At 38.5% G+C, this 18,300-nt stretch overlaps 1 protein-coding gene across 3 annotated transcripts in view; it reads left to right on the top strand.

Annotated features, from left to right (window-relative positions):
* The window catches only part of LOC150091327 (beta-1,4-N-acetylgalactosaminyltransferase bre-4-like), a 334,677-nt gene that overhangs the window by 304,977 nt on the left and 11,400 nt on the right, over window positions 1-18,300 (top strand). For all 3 annotated transcript variants that reach the window (XM_090383216.1, XM_090383209.1, XM_090383223.1), the window contains one exon: window positions 17,483-17,578. In XM_090383216.1, coding sequence (XP_090239342.1) covers window positions 17,483-17,578 — 96 coding nt within the window. The remainder of the gene's footprint in view (window positions 1-17,482; window positions 17,579-18,300) is intronic.

Here is an 18,300-nt window from a genome sequence, read left to right as displayed (position 1 = left end):
AACTTCAGGTACTTGATGTATTACTAGCATTAGCATTTAGCATTAGTAGAGGCATTTGATGCAAGAAAGCAAGCTTATGCAGCATCAGCCAAAAAAAAAAAAAAAAAAAACCCACTTCCACTTCACCCCTCTGTTCGTTCAAAATACCTGTCCAGCTGAGCCTTAAACTTATTTAGGCTATCAACTTCCACCACAAGGGATGGAAGTCTGTTCCACCAACCAACCACCCGCTGGCTAAAGGCAAATTTCCGCACGTCTATCCTACATCTGTCTTTCCTCAATTTGAATTTATGCCCTCTCAGGTGATTTTTCTGAGCTAGAGGAAGAATCCCATCAGCATTGAGCATGCTTAAACCATTCAAGGCTTTATACACCTCTATCAGATCACCTCGCTGGTGCCTAGTCTCCAGACACTGTAATTTGCAAAACTTAAGCCTTTCTTCGTAAGAGCACCCCTTTGTTCCATTCACTAATCTTGTTGCCCTTCTCTGTACTCGTTCCAGCAGCTCTACATCCTTCTTGAAATGAGGCCTCCAGACCTGTATACAGTACTCTAGGTGTGGCCTGACCATTGCCTTATACAATGGAATAATCACCTCCTTATCCCTGCTGGAAAAATTCCTGTATATCATTGACAATACTCCATGAGCTACTCTTGCAGCCCGTCTGCACTGCTCAGAGAACTTCATATCTGCCTGCACAACCACCCCCAAGTCCCTTTCATTCTCTACCACTGTCAATGTAGTAGCACAGAGTTGATACGTTGCTCTGGGGTTGCTGTTTCCCATGTGTAGTACTTTACATTTGTCAATGTTAAACTTCATTTTCCACCTCTCAGCCCATCTGCTCAACCTTTCCAGATCCTGTTGCAGCAGCATAGTGTCAGTAGTGTCCTTGACAACCCTGCCAACCTTTGTATCGTCTGCAAACTTGGACATTAAGCTTGATATACCATCATCAATATCATTTATAAATACAGAAAACAATAATGGACCCAACACTGAGCCCTGAGGGACTCCACTAATAACATTAGTCCACGATGAGCAGTGTCCATTGATTACCACTCTCTGTCTTCTCCCCCTCAACCACCCCTTTATCCATAGCAGCAATTTGCCTCCAATGTCACACTGCTCCAATTTGTGTAGCAGTCTTCCATGTGCAACAGTATCAAAAGCCTTTCTAAGATCCAAGTATATAATATCAAAGTTATTCCCTGCATCCAGTTCTTTTGTGACTGCATCATAGTATCCAATCAAGTTGGTCAGGCAAGACTTCCCCTTAACAAAACCATGCTGTGTCTGAGCTATAACTGAAGTCTTGTCTAAATGATCCTGCAGTGCTTCTTTAACCAGTGCCTCCATTAATTTTCCTGGAACAGAAGTTAAGCTCACAGGTCTATAATTACTTGTGTCAGCCTTTGATCCTCCTTTGTGAATTGGGGTCACATTTGCACATTTCCAGTCTATGGGTACCTCCCCTGAGTCCAAGGAAGCTCTCATAATTATGGCTAAGGGTTTGCTTACTTCCTTTGCTGCCTCCTTTAATATAACTGGATAGATCCCATCCACCCCGGATGCCTTTCTTGTGTTTATCTTCAACAGTTTCTCCTCCACTTTACTCCCAGTTATTTCAAGATTCTGTAGCTTACTGCTAGAGTTGAATACACCTCTGGCATTCCCCTTGCTGAATAACTCCTCATGTGTGAATGTCGATGCAAAATATTCATTTAGTTTGTTAGCTACCTGAGCAGGATCATCAACAGTTGACCCATCAATATCAAGTGGACCAATCTGATTCATCCCCTTCCTTCTAGAGTTTACATAAGTAAAGAACTCTTTGCTGTTTTTCTTTGCATCCCTTGCCAAGGATTTCTCGTAATCTGCCTTCGCCTGCCTAACCTCCTTTGTAACTTGGTTGCATATCAACTTGTATCTATCATAGGTTTCTGTGTCATGTGTTAATTTGTAAGTATCCCATGCATTTTTCTTCTCTGCCATATGCCTCATTAGTTCATCTGACATCCATTTTGGCCTAAACCTTGAACAATATTTTTTAGTTGGTATGTAAAGCCTAGTAGCTTCCAAGATAAGTTCTTTGAATGCTTCCCATTTTGAATTTGCTGTTGGTAACATCATCAGTTGGTCCCACTGTATAGAATTTAAATACTGTCTCAGTCCATCGTAGTCGCCTTTACGGAAGCAATAACCCTTCCCTTTACCCCTAATGGTAGTTACCTCTTTCAGTAAATCCCACTTCAGCACACTGTGATCACTGCCACCTAGTGGTTCATTTATCTGCAGATTCTTAATGCATGAAGAATCACTGCTGATAATCAAATCAAGAGTATTACTCCCTCTAGTTGCCTCCCGAACATGCTGATGTAGAAAACAATCATCCAATAAATCCACAAAAGCCCTGCTAGTGCGTGAGTAACCAGCCCCCAAATTCCAGTCAATATCTGGGAAATTAAAATCTCCCATTATAAGACTCTCTGATTTACTGGCCCACTCTATTTCCCCGTACAGTTCCTTATTATACTCATCAGAGTCATTAGGCCTATAGCACACTCCTACTCTCAATTTTGATCTCCCAATGCTTATGTCACACCAAACTGACTCAACACTGCACTGTCCAGCGATGTCGACTGGCTTCACTTCCTTGGTTTTTATGTGTTTCTTAACTAATAGCATAACCCCTCCCCCCTTCCTATCCTGTCTATCCTTTCTGTAGACGTTGTACTCCCCAAATTGCAGTTCTGCATCCCTTATATCTGTGTGACACCACGTCTCTGATATCCCAACAATATCTGCCTTTGATGTTTTGAGCAATACCTCAAATTCATCAAATTTATTTACTAAACTCCTAGCATTGGTGTACACACAAGTATACCTGCACCTGTTTCTATTCTTAGCTACCTCAACACAACCCATGTGTTTACTTGTACCGCAATGGCTCCCAGCAGTCTCTGAAATACCATGCATCTTGTTTTTCAGGCTTCTGCTCATTCTAATAGAAGCAGTGCAAGAATCTCTTTCACCTCTGCCAGTGGCTACTGTCAATCTATTGGTCTTTGTCTCCCCCCAAGCTAGCAGTTTTCCGACCCACCTAACACTGCCTCGATAGCATCAGCAAATATTCTTGCACCCTTTCTATTTAAGTGTATCCCATCCCTGTAGAAGCAATCTCTCCTGTTAACAAGTACAGTCCAGGCTGAAAAAAATTCTACCCCTTGAGCCTTGCACAATCTTTCCAGGGCCGAATTGATCGACAAGGCTCTCATCATATACTCCCTCCTATCGTGTCTGGGCAGAATTGCAGACACTTTCAAATTCAACCCTAATTCTCGGCTTTTGTTCAGCAGTGACCTGTACTTGTTAAGTAATTCTGCCGGTCTCCTACTCTTAATATTATTAGTGCCAACGTGTACAACTATATCACCTTTTGTGCCCTTAAAAGATGATATTCGCTCTACAACGTCATCAACCTTTGCCCCTAGCAGACATACCCGGTCCTGTTCCACCTATCTTTTTTACAAAGCATGTTCCCCGTTTCCCTGACAATAGAGTCACCAACAACTACTAGTTCCTTCGGGACCAGCGCATTCTGCCTTGGGGGTTGCCTCTGTGTCACGCGATGCCCAAGTGCAAGCTCTGGCGTTGATGTGGGCAGCTGAGAGCCTGATGGGCCCCTCAATTTAGTTTCTTCGAGGGCATCCACCCTGTCCTTCAAGCTCTCATATAGGCCCACAAGAATGCCGAGTTGTTTGAACATGACCGTCTCTAGTGTCTCTTATAAAACCTTATAAGTCTCTTTAAAACTAACAGTGGCACCAGACCTGGTTCCTCCTCTCAAATGGTAACTGGAGAGAGAAAATCTATCAAAAAGAAATTCTGAGCCAAAGGGCCAACATTAAAAACTTGTTTAAAGTACTTACTCTAACAAATATACATGCCAGTTGACCAAAAAACAATATAAGGCACAAGGTCATTTAACATGGTCTCCTTAGGGCAGCGATTTCTAAACTGGGAGGCACGGACTAGTGCAAAAGGAGGCGCGAAAAGTTTAACAAAAATGTAATTTTCATAACATAACATATATAAATTAAAAAAATATATACATATAAATAAACTTTCATAAATAACATTAAATTTTATAACCTATTTTTTAAAGCATTTACCACCACCTATATCACTCTAACTTCGATATAAACATGAGATAAATATTATATTTTGCTAAAATGGTTTGATGAATTATGATTGATGTGATGTAATGTAATATATATAATTTAGTGCAATCTACCTATATGACATATATAGGTAGATTGCATAGCATAGCATTAGCTGCATGGTTGAAAATATGGTTTCAGCGGTGTGCGATTGTGTTTTTTATTGTTTTTGGCGTGATTACTTATTGATAATAATCGTTAGTAATTTAGAACTACAGATGCTTATTATTTCATGTAGTATTAATAATTATTGTATTAACATATTAAAATGTTAATACACAATTATAGATGCTTTACTTCAAGGGAGGCCTGGGAAAATTTTACAGGTCAAGGGAGGCGTGGGCTCAGAAAGTTTGAGAACCGCTGCCTTAGGGAGTTTAACAGTCACATGAGCATGTAATGTGATGCACAGAGGATGATAGGTAAGGCCATGCTGGATCATCACTTCAACAGATTTGGACTAACAATCAGAAATTATAACGTACTACATTTAAATAAGGAAGAATAATTGAATGACTTAGTTGGTTATTTAAACTTATCTAAAAAGCAAGTAGAACTCCTGGGTTCCAGGTTACAAGTGGAAGTCACTTGAAGCAGTAACTAAAATTATAGTACAGATAGTTCTCGACTTTACGAGTTAATTCATTCCTAGCGTGCACTTGTAAAGCGGGAATTTATTTCCCATAGACATAAGGTTAAAAATAGGGGTTCGTTCTCAACAATGAAATTAATTAGCTAATTAGTTTATGTTTAAACAATGATTGATTTATCGAAAGAAATGAAAATGTAGCCTGCAAAATCAAGCAAATTATAATAATAGAGAAATTATTTACGACTTACAAATGTTAAAGAATGTTTATTCTTCATCATCATCGACTAAATGCACACTTGTTGGTTTGTTGCACAAGGAGTCGTCTTCTTCAGAAATGTTTCGAGGGACGTTTGTTTCCAAGGTAAACTTCTCTTTTAATTATAAATTTCACAATTGCATGCATAAGCATTTTTTAACGGCACACACAAATTGCAACTAACACGATTCACGTGGAGTAACAAGTTTACAAATTTTAAAAAAAAAAAGGAATGAAGAGAAGATTCTGAAAATTTATTTGTTTTTTGTACAATTGAAGATTTCAGTAAAGGGGAAACACATTTCACCATAATAACGCAAAAAACCACACAATTCCAGCTATCGGTATTTTTGCAAATGCAAGAAGATTGAGTTTACTACCCGTTTATAATTGCTTGCAGTAACAGAAAAGCCCAATAAACCAGAAAGTGAAAATTGTATTTATTGTTTTATGGTCGTGATCTCCAAAATGTGCTTTATAAAAATATCACAAAGCCGTTCAAAATTGGTTCTTATGACGGGGCATATGATAACGATGAAAGTGTAGTGCATTTTAATGATTTGAATTGGTAACAAATACAATTAACAAACCATGCTCGGGACCTTTTATTTGGCCTTAAGGTCACGCTTGTGACCTTAAAAATGATAAGAGATAAATAGCTTAGTTATACAGTGAAAATTTCAACTTCCGAGATCTTGAAATGAATTACCAAAAAACAATGTGTTATTGGGTTCATATTACGGTATTTTAACGAGATACGATGGTGTCTCTGGAACTGATTAATATCGTAAAGCGAGGTACACAGTATTGTACAGATATGCACGTGGTTTGGAATGCAGTATTTATGAATGTTTAACATTCGTTTTTTTTTGCAATTAATGTTCATATTTTCCAATTTGCTGGCACTTGGGAAAAAAAAACTCGCAAACCCGGGAACTCGTATAGCGAAAACTGCCTGTATATCAAAAACATCACAAAGTGTTTTCAAAATATTTCATTATTGATGACGGGATGTGTTTCTGTAAAGATATTAGTGTCTTCTGAATGATGAACTAGGTATTAAACACAATCAGAGGCGGACTGATTGTGTTCAATGCCTGTCTGACCATAAGACTTACCAAGGAAACCTGGTAAGTCTTATGGCATCTATTGACATCCAGTCAACTGGATGCCATCTACATGGCATCCAGTCGACCAGAGGCATACCAGCCTAGAGGCTAGTATGATTTTCAACATTAAACTCTGCCCTCCGATACATTCTATTTGTTGACTAATATATGAAAACTAAATACAAAAAAATCATAATAAGAAAAATATGGATCTTTCTTATCCACAGTAATATATGAGTTAAGTCATTTGGAAATGTTTTGTTTGCCTGTATAGTAGTCGCATCAATGCTGTTAAGAGTTTGTTTGATAAAAACTGCACCACCAGGTTGCTGTCTTGGCTACTATACATATTCATACAGGGTAGTATAACTGTGGCGTGGTTATGGCAAGTGTGACGTCTTTGTACAGTATGTGGGAGAGATGATTATATAGGTTTTATGGACATCACTGATTGTGGGATGTAACCCCTTTAGCTCTTAATTCGTGTTAATTGGACCACCCGTGGATTCGAGAATCTATATAAACTTACACCCGAAAACTGTAAATTTTAGTTTAATTTAGCAGTTGGTGTGTAAAGTTAAAAGTGTGATACTTAAGAGTGCACACATTGAAATTAATATTGTGATAAACTGTTGAACAAAAACCGAGAATTAGGGTTGAATTTGAAAGTGTCTGCAATTCTGCCCAGACACGATAGGAGGGAGTATATGATGAGAGCCTTGTCGATCAATTCGGCCCTGGAAAGATTGTGCAAGGCTCAAGGGGTAGAATTTTTTTCAGCCTGGACTGTACTTGTTAACAGGAGAGATTGCTTCTACAGGGATGGGATACACTTAAATAGAAAGGGTGCAAGAATATTTGCTGATGTTATCGAGGCAGTGTTAGGTGGGTCGGAAAACTGCTAGCTTGGGGGGAGACAAAGACCAATAGATTGACAGTAGCCACTGGCAGAGGTGAAAGAGATTCTTGCACTGCTTCTATTAGAATGAGCAGAAGCCTGAAAAACAAGATGCATGGTATTTCAGAGACTGCTGGGAGCCATTGTGGTACAAGTAAACACATGGGTTGTGTTAGGGTAGCTAAGAATAGAAACAGGTGCAGGTATACTTGCGTGTACACCAATACTAGGAGTTTAGTAAATAAATTAGATGAATTTGAGGTATTGTTCAAAACATCAAAGGCAGATATTGTTGGGATATCAGAGACGTGGTGTCACACAGATATAAGGGATGCAGAACTGCAATTTGGGGAGTACAACGTCTACAGAAAGGATAGACAGGATAGGAAGGGGGGAGGGGTTATGCTATTAGTTAAGAAACACATAAAAACCAAGGAAGTGAAGCCAGTCGACATCACTGGACAGTGCAGTGTTGAGTCAGTTTGGTGTGACATAAGCATTGGGAGATCAAAATTGAGAGTAGGAGTGTGCTATAGGCCTAATGACTCTGATGAGTATAATAAGGAACTGTACAGGGAAATAGAGTGGGCCAGTAAATCAGAGAGTCTTATAATGGGAGATTTTAATTTCCCAGATATTGACTGGAATTTGGGGGCTGGTTACTCACACACTAGCAGGGCTTTTGTGGATTTATTGGATGATTGTTTTCTACATCAGCATGTTCGGGAGGCAACTAGAGGGAGTAATACTCTTGATTTGATTATCAGCAGTGATTCTTCATGCATTAAGAATCTGCAGATAAATGAACCACTAGGTGGCAGTGATCACAGTGTGCTGAAGTGGGATTTACTGAAAGAGGTAACTACCATTAGGGGTAAAGGGAAGGGTTATTGCTTCCGTAAAGGCGACTACGATGGACTGAGACAGTATTTAAATTCTATACAGTGGGACCAACTGATGATGTTACCAACAGCAAATTCAAAATGGGAAGCATTCAAAGAACTTATCTTGGAAGCTACTAGGCTTTACATACCAACTAAGAAATATTGTTCAAGGTTTAGGCCAAAATGGATGTCAGATGAACTAATGAGGCATATGGCAGAGAAGAAAAATGCATGGGATACTTACAAATTAACACATGACACAGAAGCCTATGATAGATACAAGTTGATATGCAACCAAGTTACAAAGGTTAGGCAGGCGAAGGCAGATTATGAGAAATCCTTGGCAAGGGATGCAAAGAAAAACAGCAAAGAGTTCTTTACTTATGTAAACTCTAGAAGGAAGGGGATGAATCAGATTGGTCCACTTGATATTGATGGGTCAACTGTTGATGATCCTGCTCAGGTAGCTAACAAACTAAATGAATATTTTGCATCGACATTCACACGAGGAGTTATTCAGCAAGGGGAATGCCAGAGGTGTATTCAACTCTAGCAGTAAGCTACAGAATCTTGAAATAACTGGGAGTAAAGTGGAGGAGAAACTGTTGAAGATAAACACAAGAAAGGCACCCAGGGTGGATGGGATCTATCCAGTTATATTAAAGGAGGCAGCAAAGGAAGTAAGCAAACCCTTAGCCATAGTTATGAGAGCTTCCTTGGACTCAGGGGAGGTACCCATGGACTGGAAATGTGCAAATGTGACCCCAATTCACAAAGGAGGATCAAAGGCTGAAACAAGTAATTATAGACCTGTGAGCTTAACTTCTGTTCCAGGAAAATTAATGGAGGCACTGGTTAAAGAAGCACTGCAGGATCATTTAGACAAGACTTCAGTTATAGCTCAGACACAGCATGGTTTTGTTAAGGGGAAGTCTTGCCTGACCAACTTGATTGGCTACTATGATGCAGTCACAAAAGAGCTGGATGCAGGGAATAACTTTGATATTATATACTTGGATCTTAGAAAGGCTTTTGATACTGTTGCACATGGAAGACTGCTACACAAATTGGAGCAGTGTGACATTGGAGGCAAATTGCTGCTATGGATAAAGGGGTGGTTGAGGGGGAGAAGACAGAGAGTGGTAATCAATGGACACTGCTCATCGTGGACTGATGTTATTAGTGGAGTCCCTCAGGGCTCAGTGTTGGGTCCATTGTTGTTTTCTGTATTTATAAATGATATTGATGATGGTATATCAAGCTTAATGTCCAAGTTTGCAGATGATACAAAGGTTGGCAGGGTTGTCATGGACACTACTGACACTATGCTGCTGCAACAGGATCTGGAAAGGTTGAGCAGATGGGCTGAGAGGTGGCAAATGAAGTTTAACATTGACAAATGTAAAGTACTACACATGGGAAACAGCAACCCCAGAGCAACGTATCAACTCTGTCCTACTACACTGACAGTGGTAGAGAATGAAAGGGATTTGGGGGTGGTTGTGCAGGCAGATATGAAGTTCTCTGAGCAGTGCAGACGGGCTGCAAGAGTAGCTCATGGAGTATTGTCAATGATATACAGGAATTTTTCCAGCAGGGATCAGGAGGTGATTATTCCATTGTATAAGGCAATGGTCAGGCCACACCTAGAGTACTGTATACAGGTCTGGAGGCCTCATTTCAAGAAGGATGTAGAGCTGCTGGAACGAGTACAGAGAAGGGCAACAAGATTAGTGAATGGAACAAAGGGGGTGCTCTTACGAAGAAAGGCTTAAGTTTTGCAAATTACAGAGTCTGGAGACTAGGCACCAGCGAGGTGATCTGATAGAGGTGTATAAAGCCTTGAATGGTTTAAGCATGCTCAATGCTGATGGGATTCTTCCTCTAGCTCAGAAAAATCACCTGAGAGGGCATAAATTCAAATTGAGGAAAGACAGATGTAGGATAGACGTGCGGAAATTTGCCTTTAGCCAGCGGGTGGTTGGTTGGTGGAACAGACTTCCATCCCTTGTGGTGGAGGTTGATGGCCTAAATAAGTTTAAGGCTCAGCTGGACAGGTATTTTGAACGAACAGAGGGGTGAAGTGGAAGTGGGTTTTTTTTTTTTTTTTTTTTTTCGGCTGATGCTGCATAAGCTTGCTTTCTTGCATCAAATGCCTCTACTAATGCTAATGCTAATGCTAATAAACAATAAATTTCTACGAAATATTTTAACATAAATTTTTTTAACTAAAATAACATAACATATTTTCTTTTCTATTTTATAAATAATGTATTTATCTGTGAATTATTATACCTAGTTATTTAAATGTGATCTGTATAATTTTCATTTATGTTCATTATTTGTGAAAAGATTTACATTATAACAAAATAAGCTTTATCTTTATGGTTGTGAAGCTGTCCATTTATTTATGTTTATTGTAGAATAATGAAAAAATATTTTCTTTTTTTTTTTAAATAATTGTGATTTATATTAAAAATTCATTAAAAAATTAATGATCGATAATTACTCTACTTATTTGTAATTCCCCCCCCCAACACACTTCTTCACAATATGGCCATAAACATTAGTATGTGGCTGCTATAATTTTTCCCCATGTATGAATAATTTGATCCAGTCCTGCCTCTGAACACAGTCCTAATGTTGAATGGTGTATATGTATTAATACCTCAAAATTAATTTAAAATCAGTTTTGCTGTACAATATAAATGCAGTCCCATCAGTTCCTCTAGTTCATGCTGTTGGCTTGAAAAAAGTACCGTATTTCCCCATGTATAAGATGCACCTTAATTTTGGGGCCCGAAATTTGAAAAAAAATGTATTACATAAAGTTATTGAACTCAAGTTTTGTTCATCATAAAATTCATACAACTCATCACTGTCAAAACTCCCATCCATTAGCTTGTCCTCATCTGTGTCTGAAGATGAATCACTCTTCATATATTGCCTCGTCCTCAGTTCCATCTATGGCATTTGAAATGCCACACTTCTTAAATGACTTGACAACGATCTCAATCTTGATATTATCCGAGGATCTTTTCACCCAGGTACAAACTTCTCCTATAGTTGGTTTCTTCACTCTTCCTGCTGGTGTCAAATTGTCCCCAGAAGACTTCATCCATTGGTTCCATTCGTCTCTCATGGCAGCTGTTGTTGTTGTTATTTGGTTTTTAGGAGCATTAGCAACTAAGGCCATATTGCTCTGGGGATATGCGGTGATCATTCCCTGACCTTTCCGCATCCTCCGTATTTGGTAGGCACGGGCTCGAACCCTGGTCTAATCAAGAAGCGTGTGCTACGCACTGCTGCTCTTGCCTACCTAGCTACAGAGGCGCCTCTCATGGCAGCTCTGAAGGGTTTGTGAATGCTGACATCAATTGGTTGGAGCTGGGATGTCAAGCCTCCAGGTATGACGGAAAGTTTTGTTTTTTGCTCTGCAGCAATCTTCTTTGTATTTTTTGTTGTGTGTGCCCTGAACTGATCAAGCACCAATAGGGCAGGTTTGCGTAAGAGCCCACCTGGTCTCCTGCTCCAAACTTTCTCAAACCAGATCTTCATCCCATCCCATCCCATCCTGATCCATCCAACCCTTGTCATGACCGTGGACAATCACTCCTCGAGGAATGTCTTCTTTTGGCATTGTTTTGCGTTTGAAAATCAGCATAGGAGGCAACTTGGTTCCGTCGGCACAACATGCTAGAACAACTGTATAATGGCTCTTTTCATGTCCACTTGTCTTCACAGTTAGTTTTCACCCCCTTCTTATCAACAGTTCTGTTACTTGGGACATCAAATTGAAGGGGGGACTTTGTCCATATTTGCAATCTGTCCCAACTCAAACTGATGTGTCTTCCGACATTGAATGACAAAACGATGAAATTCAAGGACCTTCTGCTCATAGCTTTCAGGCATCTTTTGGGCAAGTCTGGTGCGTGTATGCATGCTTAGTCCATTCCGTTTCATGAACCTGAAGCACCAGTTGTGTCCTCCTTTGAAATCAGTACCTTCCTTTACATCAGCAATTCTTCTTGCCCCATGCTGAACCATCTTTGTGGACACAGGAATTCCAATTGTCCTTTGCTCCTCAATCCATATCTTCAATTCCCTCTCTAAATCAGGCCATTTTGCTGACTTGCCTCTAATGGCCTTCTGCTGTGACGTTTTCAGTAGGTTTTCTTCCCGTAGCCAGTCTCGGATTGCTTTCTCAGTTGGAGGAGGACCAAACTTATGTTCAGCAGCACGATTTCCATTCACTTTTAACTTGAATTCAGCACTGTACGAAAATCTTTTCTGAGCCATTTCTGGGCAGAACGTGGCAAAACGTAACTTAATATACTGGTAACAAGTGCGAAACAATGAGCGCAAAGACAACAAGCACGAAATGCAAGTAAAAAAAAATCTACAACCACTGTATAAGACGACCCCAGTTTTTATACCCCAAAAGGTGCATCTCATACATGGGGAAATATGGTATATGAAAAGTATGTCCAAGACCCTGAGTGCAATTAAATAACATGACCTTTCTTGGAATGTTTGTGGTGATCTTAAGTCTATAATGCATTTAGGACTAAAGCCTCAGGCTGCGAGAAAGTCTAGACTATGTATAAGTTAAATGCAAATGCATCATCAATACACAGCCAATTCTAAATTAGCAAAATATTTGTAAAGGCGGCATCATTTTAAGTTATATCTCATATTGTGAATGCCTTCATGAGTTGTCATGATATTGCACTACTTCTAATAAGTAACGCTTCACCCAAAGGAGAAGGCTAATGTAACTTATTCGCAGTGGATACCACCACCCAGACGGCACGTTTCAGGGCTATTTTGTATATGTGTGGGATAATAACTTGACTATCCAGTTGTCCCTATTCGACTTAGAAAAGCAAAAAGGTAAGAGGAAAAGTAATAGTAGGAGTGGAAGAGGAAAAGAAACGGTGTAGAAGAATGAAAGGGACAGTAACTCCTCGAATAGGCAACACTTCCCCAGTGGAGAAGGCTGTTGTTACCTATTCTTGGAAACTCTGGACATCAACGTGGTGCCGTTTCAGGGCTATTTTTTATATTTGTGGGATAATAACTCGACTATCCACTTGTCCCTATTAGACTTAGAAAAGCAAAAAGGTAAGAGGGAAAGTAATAGTAGGAGTGGAAGAAGAAAAGAAACGGTGTAGAAGAATGAAAGGGACAGTAACTCCTTCAACTCACACCACTCAAAAACCCAAACTCCTCGAACAGGCAACGCTTCCCCAGTGGAGAAGGACTGTTGTTACCTATTCTTGGAAACTCCGGACATCATCAGGCTCCCCCTGATGCCGTTTCAGGGCTATTTGGCCCTTCTTCAGTGAGAGGGTAGGTATCCAAGTGATGCAATGATGACAAAACAGTTATGAAGTATAACTCCACAATATGAGAGATGCGTGATGGGTATATGATGTATTAAGACTATAATGCGTTTAGGGCTAAAGCCTCAGGCTGCAAGAAAGTCTAGACTATGTATAAGTTAAGTGCAATGCATCATTAATACACAGCCAATTCTAAATTAGCAAAATATTTGAAAAGGCGGCATCGTTTTAAGTTATATCTCATATTGTGAATACCTTCACAACAAGTTTCCATGATATTGCACTACTTCGAATAAGTAACGCTTCACCCAAAGGAGAAGACTAATGTTACTTATTCTCAGTGTATTAATGATGCATTTGCACTTAACTTATACATAGTCTAAACTTTCTCGCAGCCTGAGGCTTTAGCCCTAAACGCATTATAGTCTTAATACATCATCAGGAATCTCTCATATTGTGGAGTTATAATTCATAACTGTTTTGCCATCATTGCATCACTTGGGTACCTACCTACCCACCAAAGAAGGGCCAAATAGCCCTGAAACAGCACCGGGGGGGGGAGCCTGATAATGTCCGGAGTTTCCAAGATTAAGTAACAACAGCCTTCTCCACTGGGGAAGTGTTGCCTATTCGAGGAGTTTTTGAGTGGCGTGAGTTGAAGGAGTTACTGTCCCTTTCATTCATCTACACTGTTTCTTTTCCATTCCTACTATTACTTTCCCTCTACCTTTTTGCTTTTCTAAGTCTAATAGGGACAAATAAATAGCCGAGTTATTATCCCACACATATACAAAATAGCCCTGAAATGGTGCTGTCTGGGTGGTGATATCCACTGAGAATAAGTAACATTAGTCTTCTCCTTTGGGTGAAGCATTACTTATTCGAAGTAGTGCAATATTATGGCAACTCGTTGTGAAGGTATTGACAATATGAGATATAACTTAAAACGATGCTGCCTTTGCAAATATTTTGCTAATTTAGAATTGGCTGTGTATTAATGATTCATTTGCACTTAACTTATACATAGGTGATCTTAAGTCTAACTAGATTACTCTCCGGTCTACAGGACGATTTCATAAAATACTGTTTTTTTTTTTTTTTTTTCTCTTTTTGGGACAAGCATGCAATAGAAAAGCATTGTGTAGCAGTGGGGTTTTTACCAGCAAGTAATATAAAGAAGTATGTTCAACTGGTTGAACAAAAAAAAAGGCTATGGGGTTCTTCCATCTTTGCACATAAAGCTTTTATTAATGATTTTTTTTTTTTTTTTTTGAGGGAAGTGGATTCCGTTATCTCAGCTAAAGAAAGTGTTTCCCAATTTAACATATGTAAAACTGAAAGAAAGAATTTTCATTGGGCTGTAAATATAGTCCTCAAAGATTTATGTATTTGAATCAAAGCTACAGAATGTTGAACTAGCAGCTTGTTGAACATTTGAAGCAGTCGTGCGTGGATTTCTTGGAAGAAGGAAAGCAAATACTTATGGATCTCTGGTTTTAACTTTACTACAGTATTATAAAGATGTAAATTGCACAATGTCTTTGAAAATTCGTTTTCTTCATTCCCACTCAGTTTTTTTTAACTCGAAATTTGGTAGATGTAAGTGATGAGCAAGAGGATCACTTTCATCAACATATCCAAAAGTTGTACCAAGGTTGCTGAGATACTACCAAGCTGGGAGATTATACTGGTTTCTTAAGAAGGAAAGCAAAATGAAATAAAAACTCTGAGTGGCAAACATTTCTAAGGAAATAGAATATAATTATATAGTACATTATATGTTTGATTAAAGCTGTTGTTGTTATTTGGTTTTTAGGAGCATTAGCAACTAAGGCCATATTGCTCCGGGGATATGCGGTGGTCATTCTCTGATCTTTCCGCATCCTCCGTATTTGGTGGTCATGGGCTCAAACCCTGGTCTAATCAAGAAGCGTGTGCTGTGCACTGCTGCTCCTGCTCACCTTTGATTAAAGCATTTTCAAACGAATAACATTCATTTTTAAGAAAGCATATATATTATTGTATGCTGTTTGAAATTGGTCATTCATTAAGTTACTAAAATTTCAGTGTATTTGTCAATGGAGATGTGATAAATATATAATTCTTTTATTTTTTTAATAAGCCAGTCAGTTTTATCTTTTAAATCTGCAATTTTTGCCCTGCTATGGGGGGCTGGATTTTTTTTTGGCCAGTGTAATCAGTGGGATGACCTTAATCAAAAAGAGTATCGGACTCGGGAACATTGACTACTGGCATTGGATATATTATGTTTTCAAATGAAAAACTCCGCAATGAACCACTCTATTTTTGTCAACCCCGGTCACAGAAGTCGATATCAACAGAACAGGAAGCGAGGTGTTCTCTTATTTGGAGGATGTCTTGGGGGTGCCTTTGGTACAAAAACATTACCCTGAAAAAAATGTGAAATACTGGAGTATTGAATATCTAAAAAGTTTACTGAAATTTATTTAAGTTAATGCTGGGCACATCATTTTCAATATGTTGGCTGCCTCATGAAATGAGAATACCATCAGAACTTTTGGAATGTAATAATATTGGATCATATGTTAAAACATACCAAGACCTTGCCCATAAACAAGTAATTTGTTTATGGGCAAGTAAACAAATTACTTTGTTTATAGGCATTTGTTACTCATTACTTATACTCCTTATGCCACAATGAAATCATTCTGTCATGGTGTAAAGATTTGTGTGAATATCTGTGGAGAAAGATTGCCATCGATTGGGCTGAGATCCTTTTGCTGCCCCTATAAAGGACACATGCATGGTTTACCAGGGTGGCATAATTTATTCAGACAAGTTTTGGCAATGACAGCATTAGCTCATCTGATTAGGAGCCATAGTTTGTATTATCCTCTTTTGTTGTCAGCACTCATAAATTCCAATGCTCTTATTGATTTTTCCTTTAGCACTTTTCTCAACAAAACACAGCTAAAGAATGCAGCTACCATCTCACTTGATAAGTCCCCCCCATTCTTTCATTGATTTTTCTAAACAGTGAATGCACATCTGTTTATTTAGAAATTAATTTCATTCCTGTATGCAGGTATCTCCTTAAGGCTCCACAAATGTGCAAGCCACTTCATTTTTTTTTAAGTCACTACTGACATGTTGCTTCATACATAACTGCTTCTCGTGTAAAATAAGCAAGTTAAGTAATCTTAACTTGCCTCATCCTCGAGGCAAGTTAAGATTTGCAAAGAATGACAAACATTCTTAGTTAATTCAATGTTTAGTCACCAATGAGTGCTACCATCACCTGGCTATTCTTCCACCATCCTATGTGAAAGAATAGCCACGATCACTTCTGATATTCCCAGATTAAATGAAGAAGCTAACTTTTCCATCATTTGACAATAGTTACACTTGATAATCTGCTCCAGACTTCAAGCACCTTGATCTGGCACCTGACACCTTCAGCTGTTTCTATTCCTGAATGTATCCCAGGTGTTTTTCATTGGCCAAGATTCAAATGACTCTAGTCTTTTAACAAAAAGTGCAGGTTGTCCTGCAATTTCTACAGAAGAGAGGAAATGCACACAAGTAGTTGGTGGGCTTTGATGTCTTGTTCATTGCTTGTGAACTGATTTTGGCACTAGTAGCTGCACAGTTTTAAGCTGCATCGCTGTCATCATTTTGTCGACCTTGAAAAAATAATTGGGCATCAGTAGTGCATCACCGCAAGTCTTCCCACCTGGTGGGAGTCTCGTGCATTATTTATGTAGTGCCAGTCAGTTTGACCACACCAACAGTAGATTAAAGACAACATGGAATTGAAGAATTAATGATTACTTAATTTGTGTTTTCCATATATTAGTTCAGATCAAAAACCTTTGATTTGTTATTGTATTCCCAATCTATTAACAATATATATAAATTATGTTCGCAGTTTATTCAATGTACCTCCTCAAATTTTAATATAAGAGCTTTAAAAGTGTATAACCTTTCTTCAGCATTAAAGATCCCCCCCCCCCCCCCCAAACACAACTTTTTCCACAGAATTATCATTTAAATTGTATTGTTAAATCTTGCATATATTCTACTTATATGTTGATGAAATAATGGTATAACCAGTATTTCATCAACATATAAGTAGATTATAATTTTTCACAAATTTTTATAATTCTCATTTTGCATATTATATTTCCTTAGAATTAAATATCATGGGCTTCAGATTTCCCGTTACTCTCCGTCTGTTGCAAGGTACCACATGCTGAAACATAAAAAAGATGTTCCAAATCCTGATAGGTATGTAGCTTTTAATTATATATAAAAATAATAATTACAAGAATAACCAGCACCCATTGGCTAAACTAATGAGATTATAGGTGATGTTTCTAAGTCTCTCTCTCTCTCTCTTGGTATATAATGACTAACTAAAATTAAAAATAAGATAAAAAGAATTAAAATGCTAAACTATAAAGTAAGTGATGTCTAGAAAGTAAAAGAAACACTATTAAAGAATTAACAGGGTAAAATTGGTAATCAAATTATTGTAAGACAAGTCGGCTTTCCAAATTAAATAGAAAAATGATAAAGTACTATTGAAGAAGTAGAAAAAATGAACTAACCGGTAGTAAAAGGAATGAGTGATGAGGAGCAGGCATTATCAATGTCACATTATGTCAAGGAGCTGGGTACATTCTTTCCATGTAAAATCCCATATCCAAGAATTTCATTAGTTCATACAGCATGTTTCCACCCACCTTTTCTTACTACTCAATGCATCATGAATTGTCAAATAGAACAAACTTATCTGTGAAAAGATCTAAACCTCCCAAATACTTCTCATCCATTTCACATGGTCTCAGTTCCAAGCTCAATGATGTCCCTTCCCACTTAGTCTGCAAAACCCCATGTACTCTTTCTGACAGATTCCCAGTTATCAGTTGATTCAACCACTATCCATCTCAGTTGTCCAAATTATTTGCTGTATGATTCTATTCGCATAAAGTTGGTACTTGTGCTCT

This window comes from Mastigoproctus giganteus, chromosome 1 (assembly GCF_048544385.1).
Source record: "Mastigoproctus giganteus isolate SK-2022 chromosome 1, ASM4854438v1, whole genome shotgun sequence".
Taxonomy (NCBI): Eukaryota; Metazoa; Arthropoda; class Arachnida; order Uropygi; family Thelyphonidae; genus Mastigoproctus; species Mastigoproctus giganteus.
Note: the sequence above shows the minus strand (reverse complement) of the source record. Positions and strands in the feature narration are given on the sequence as shown.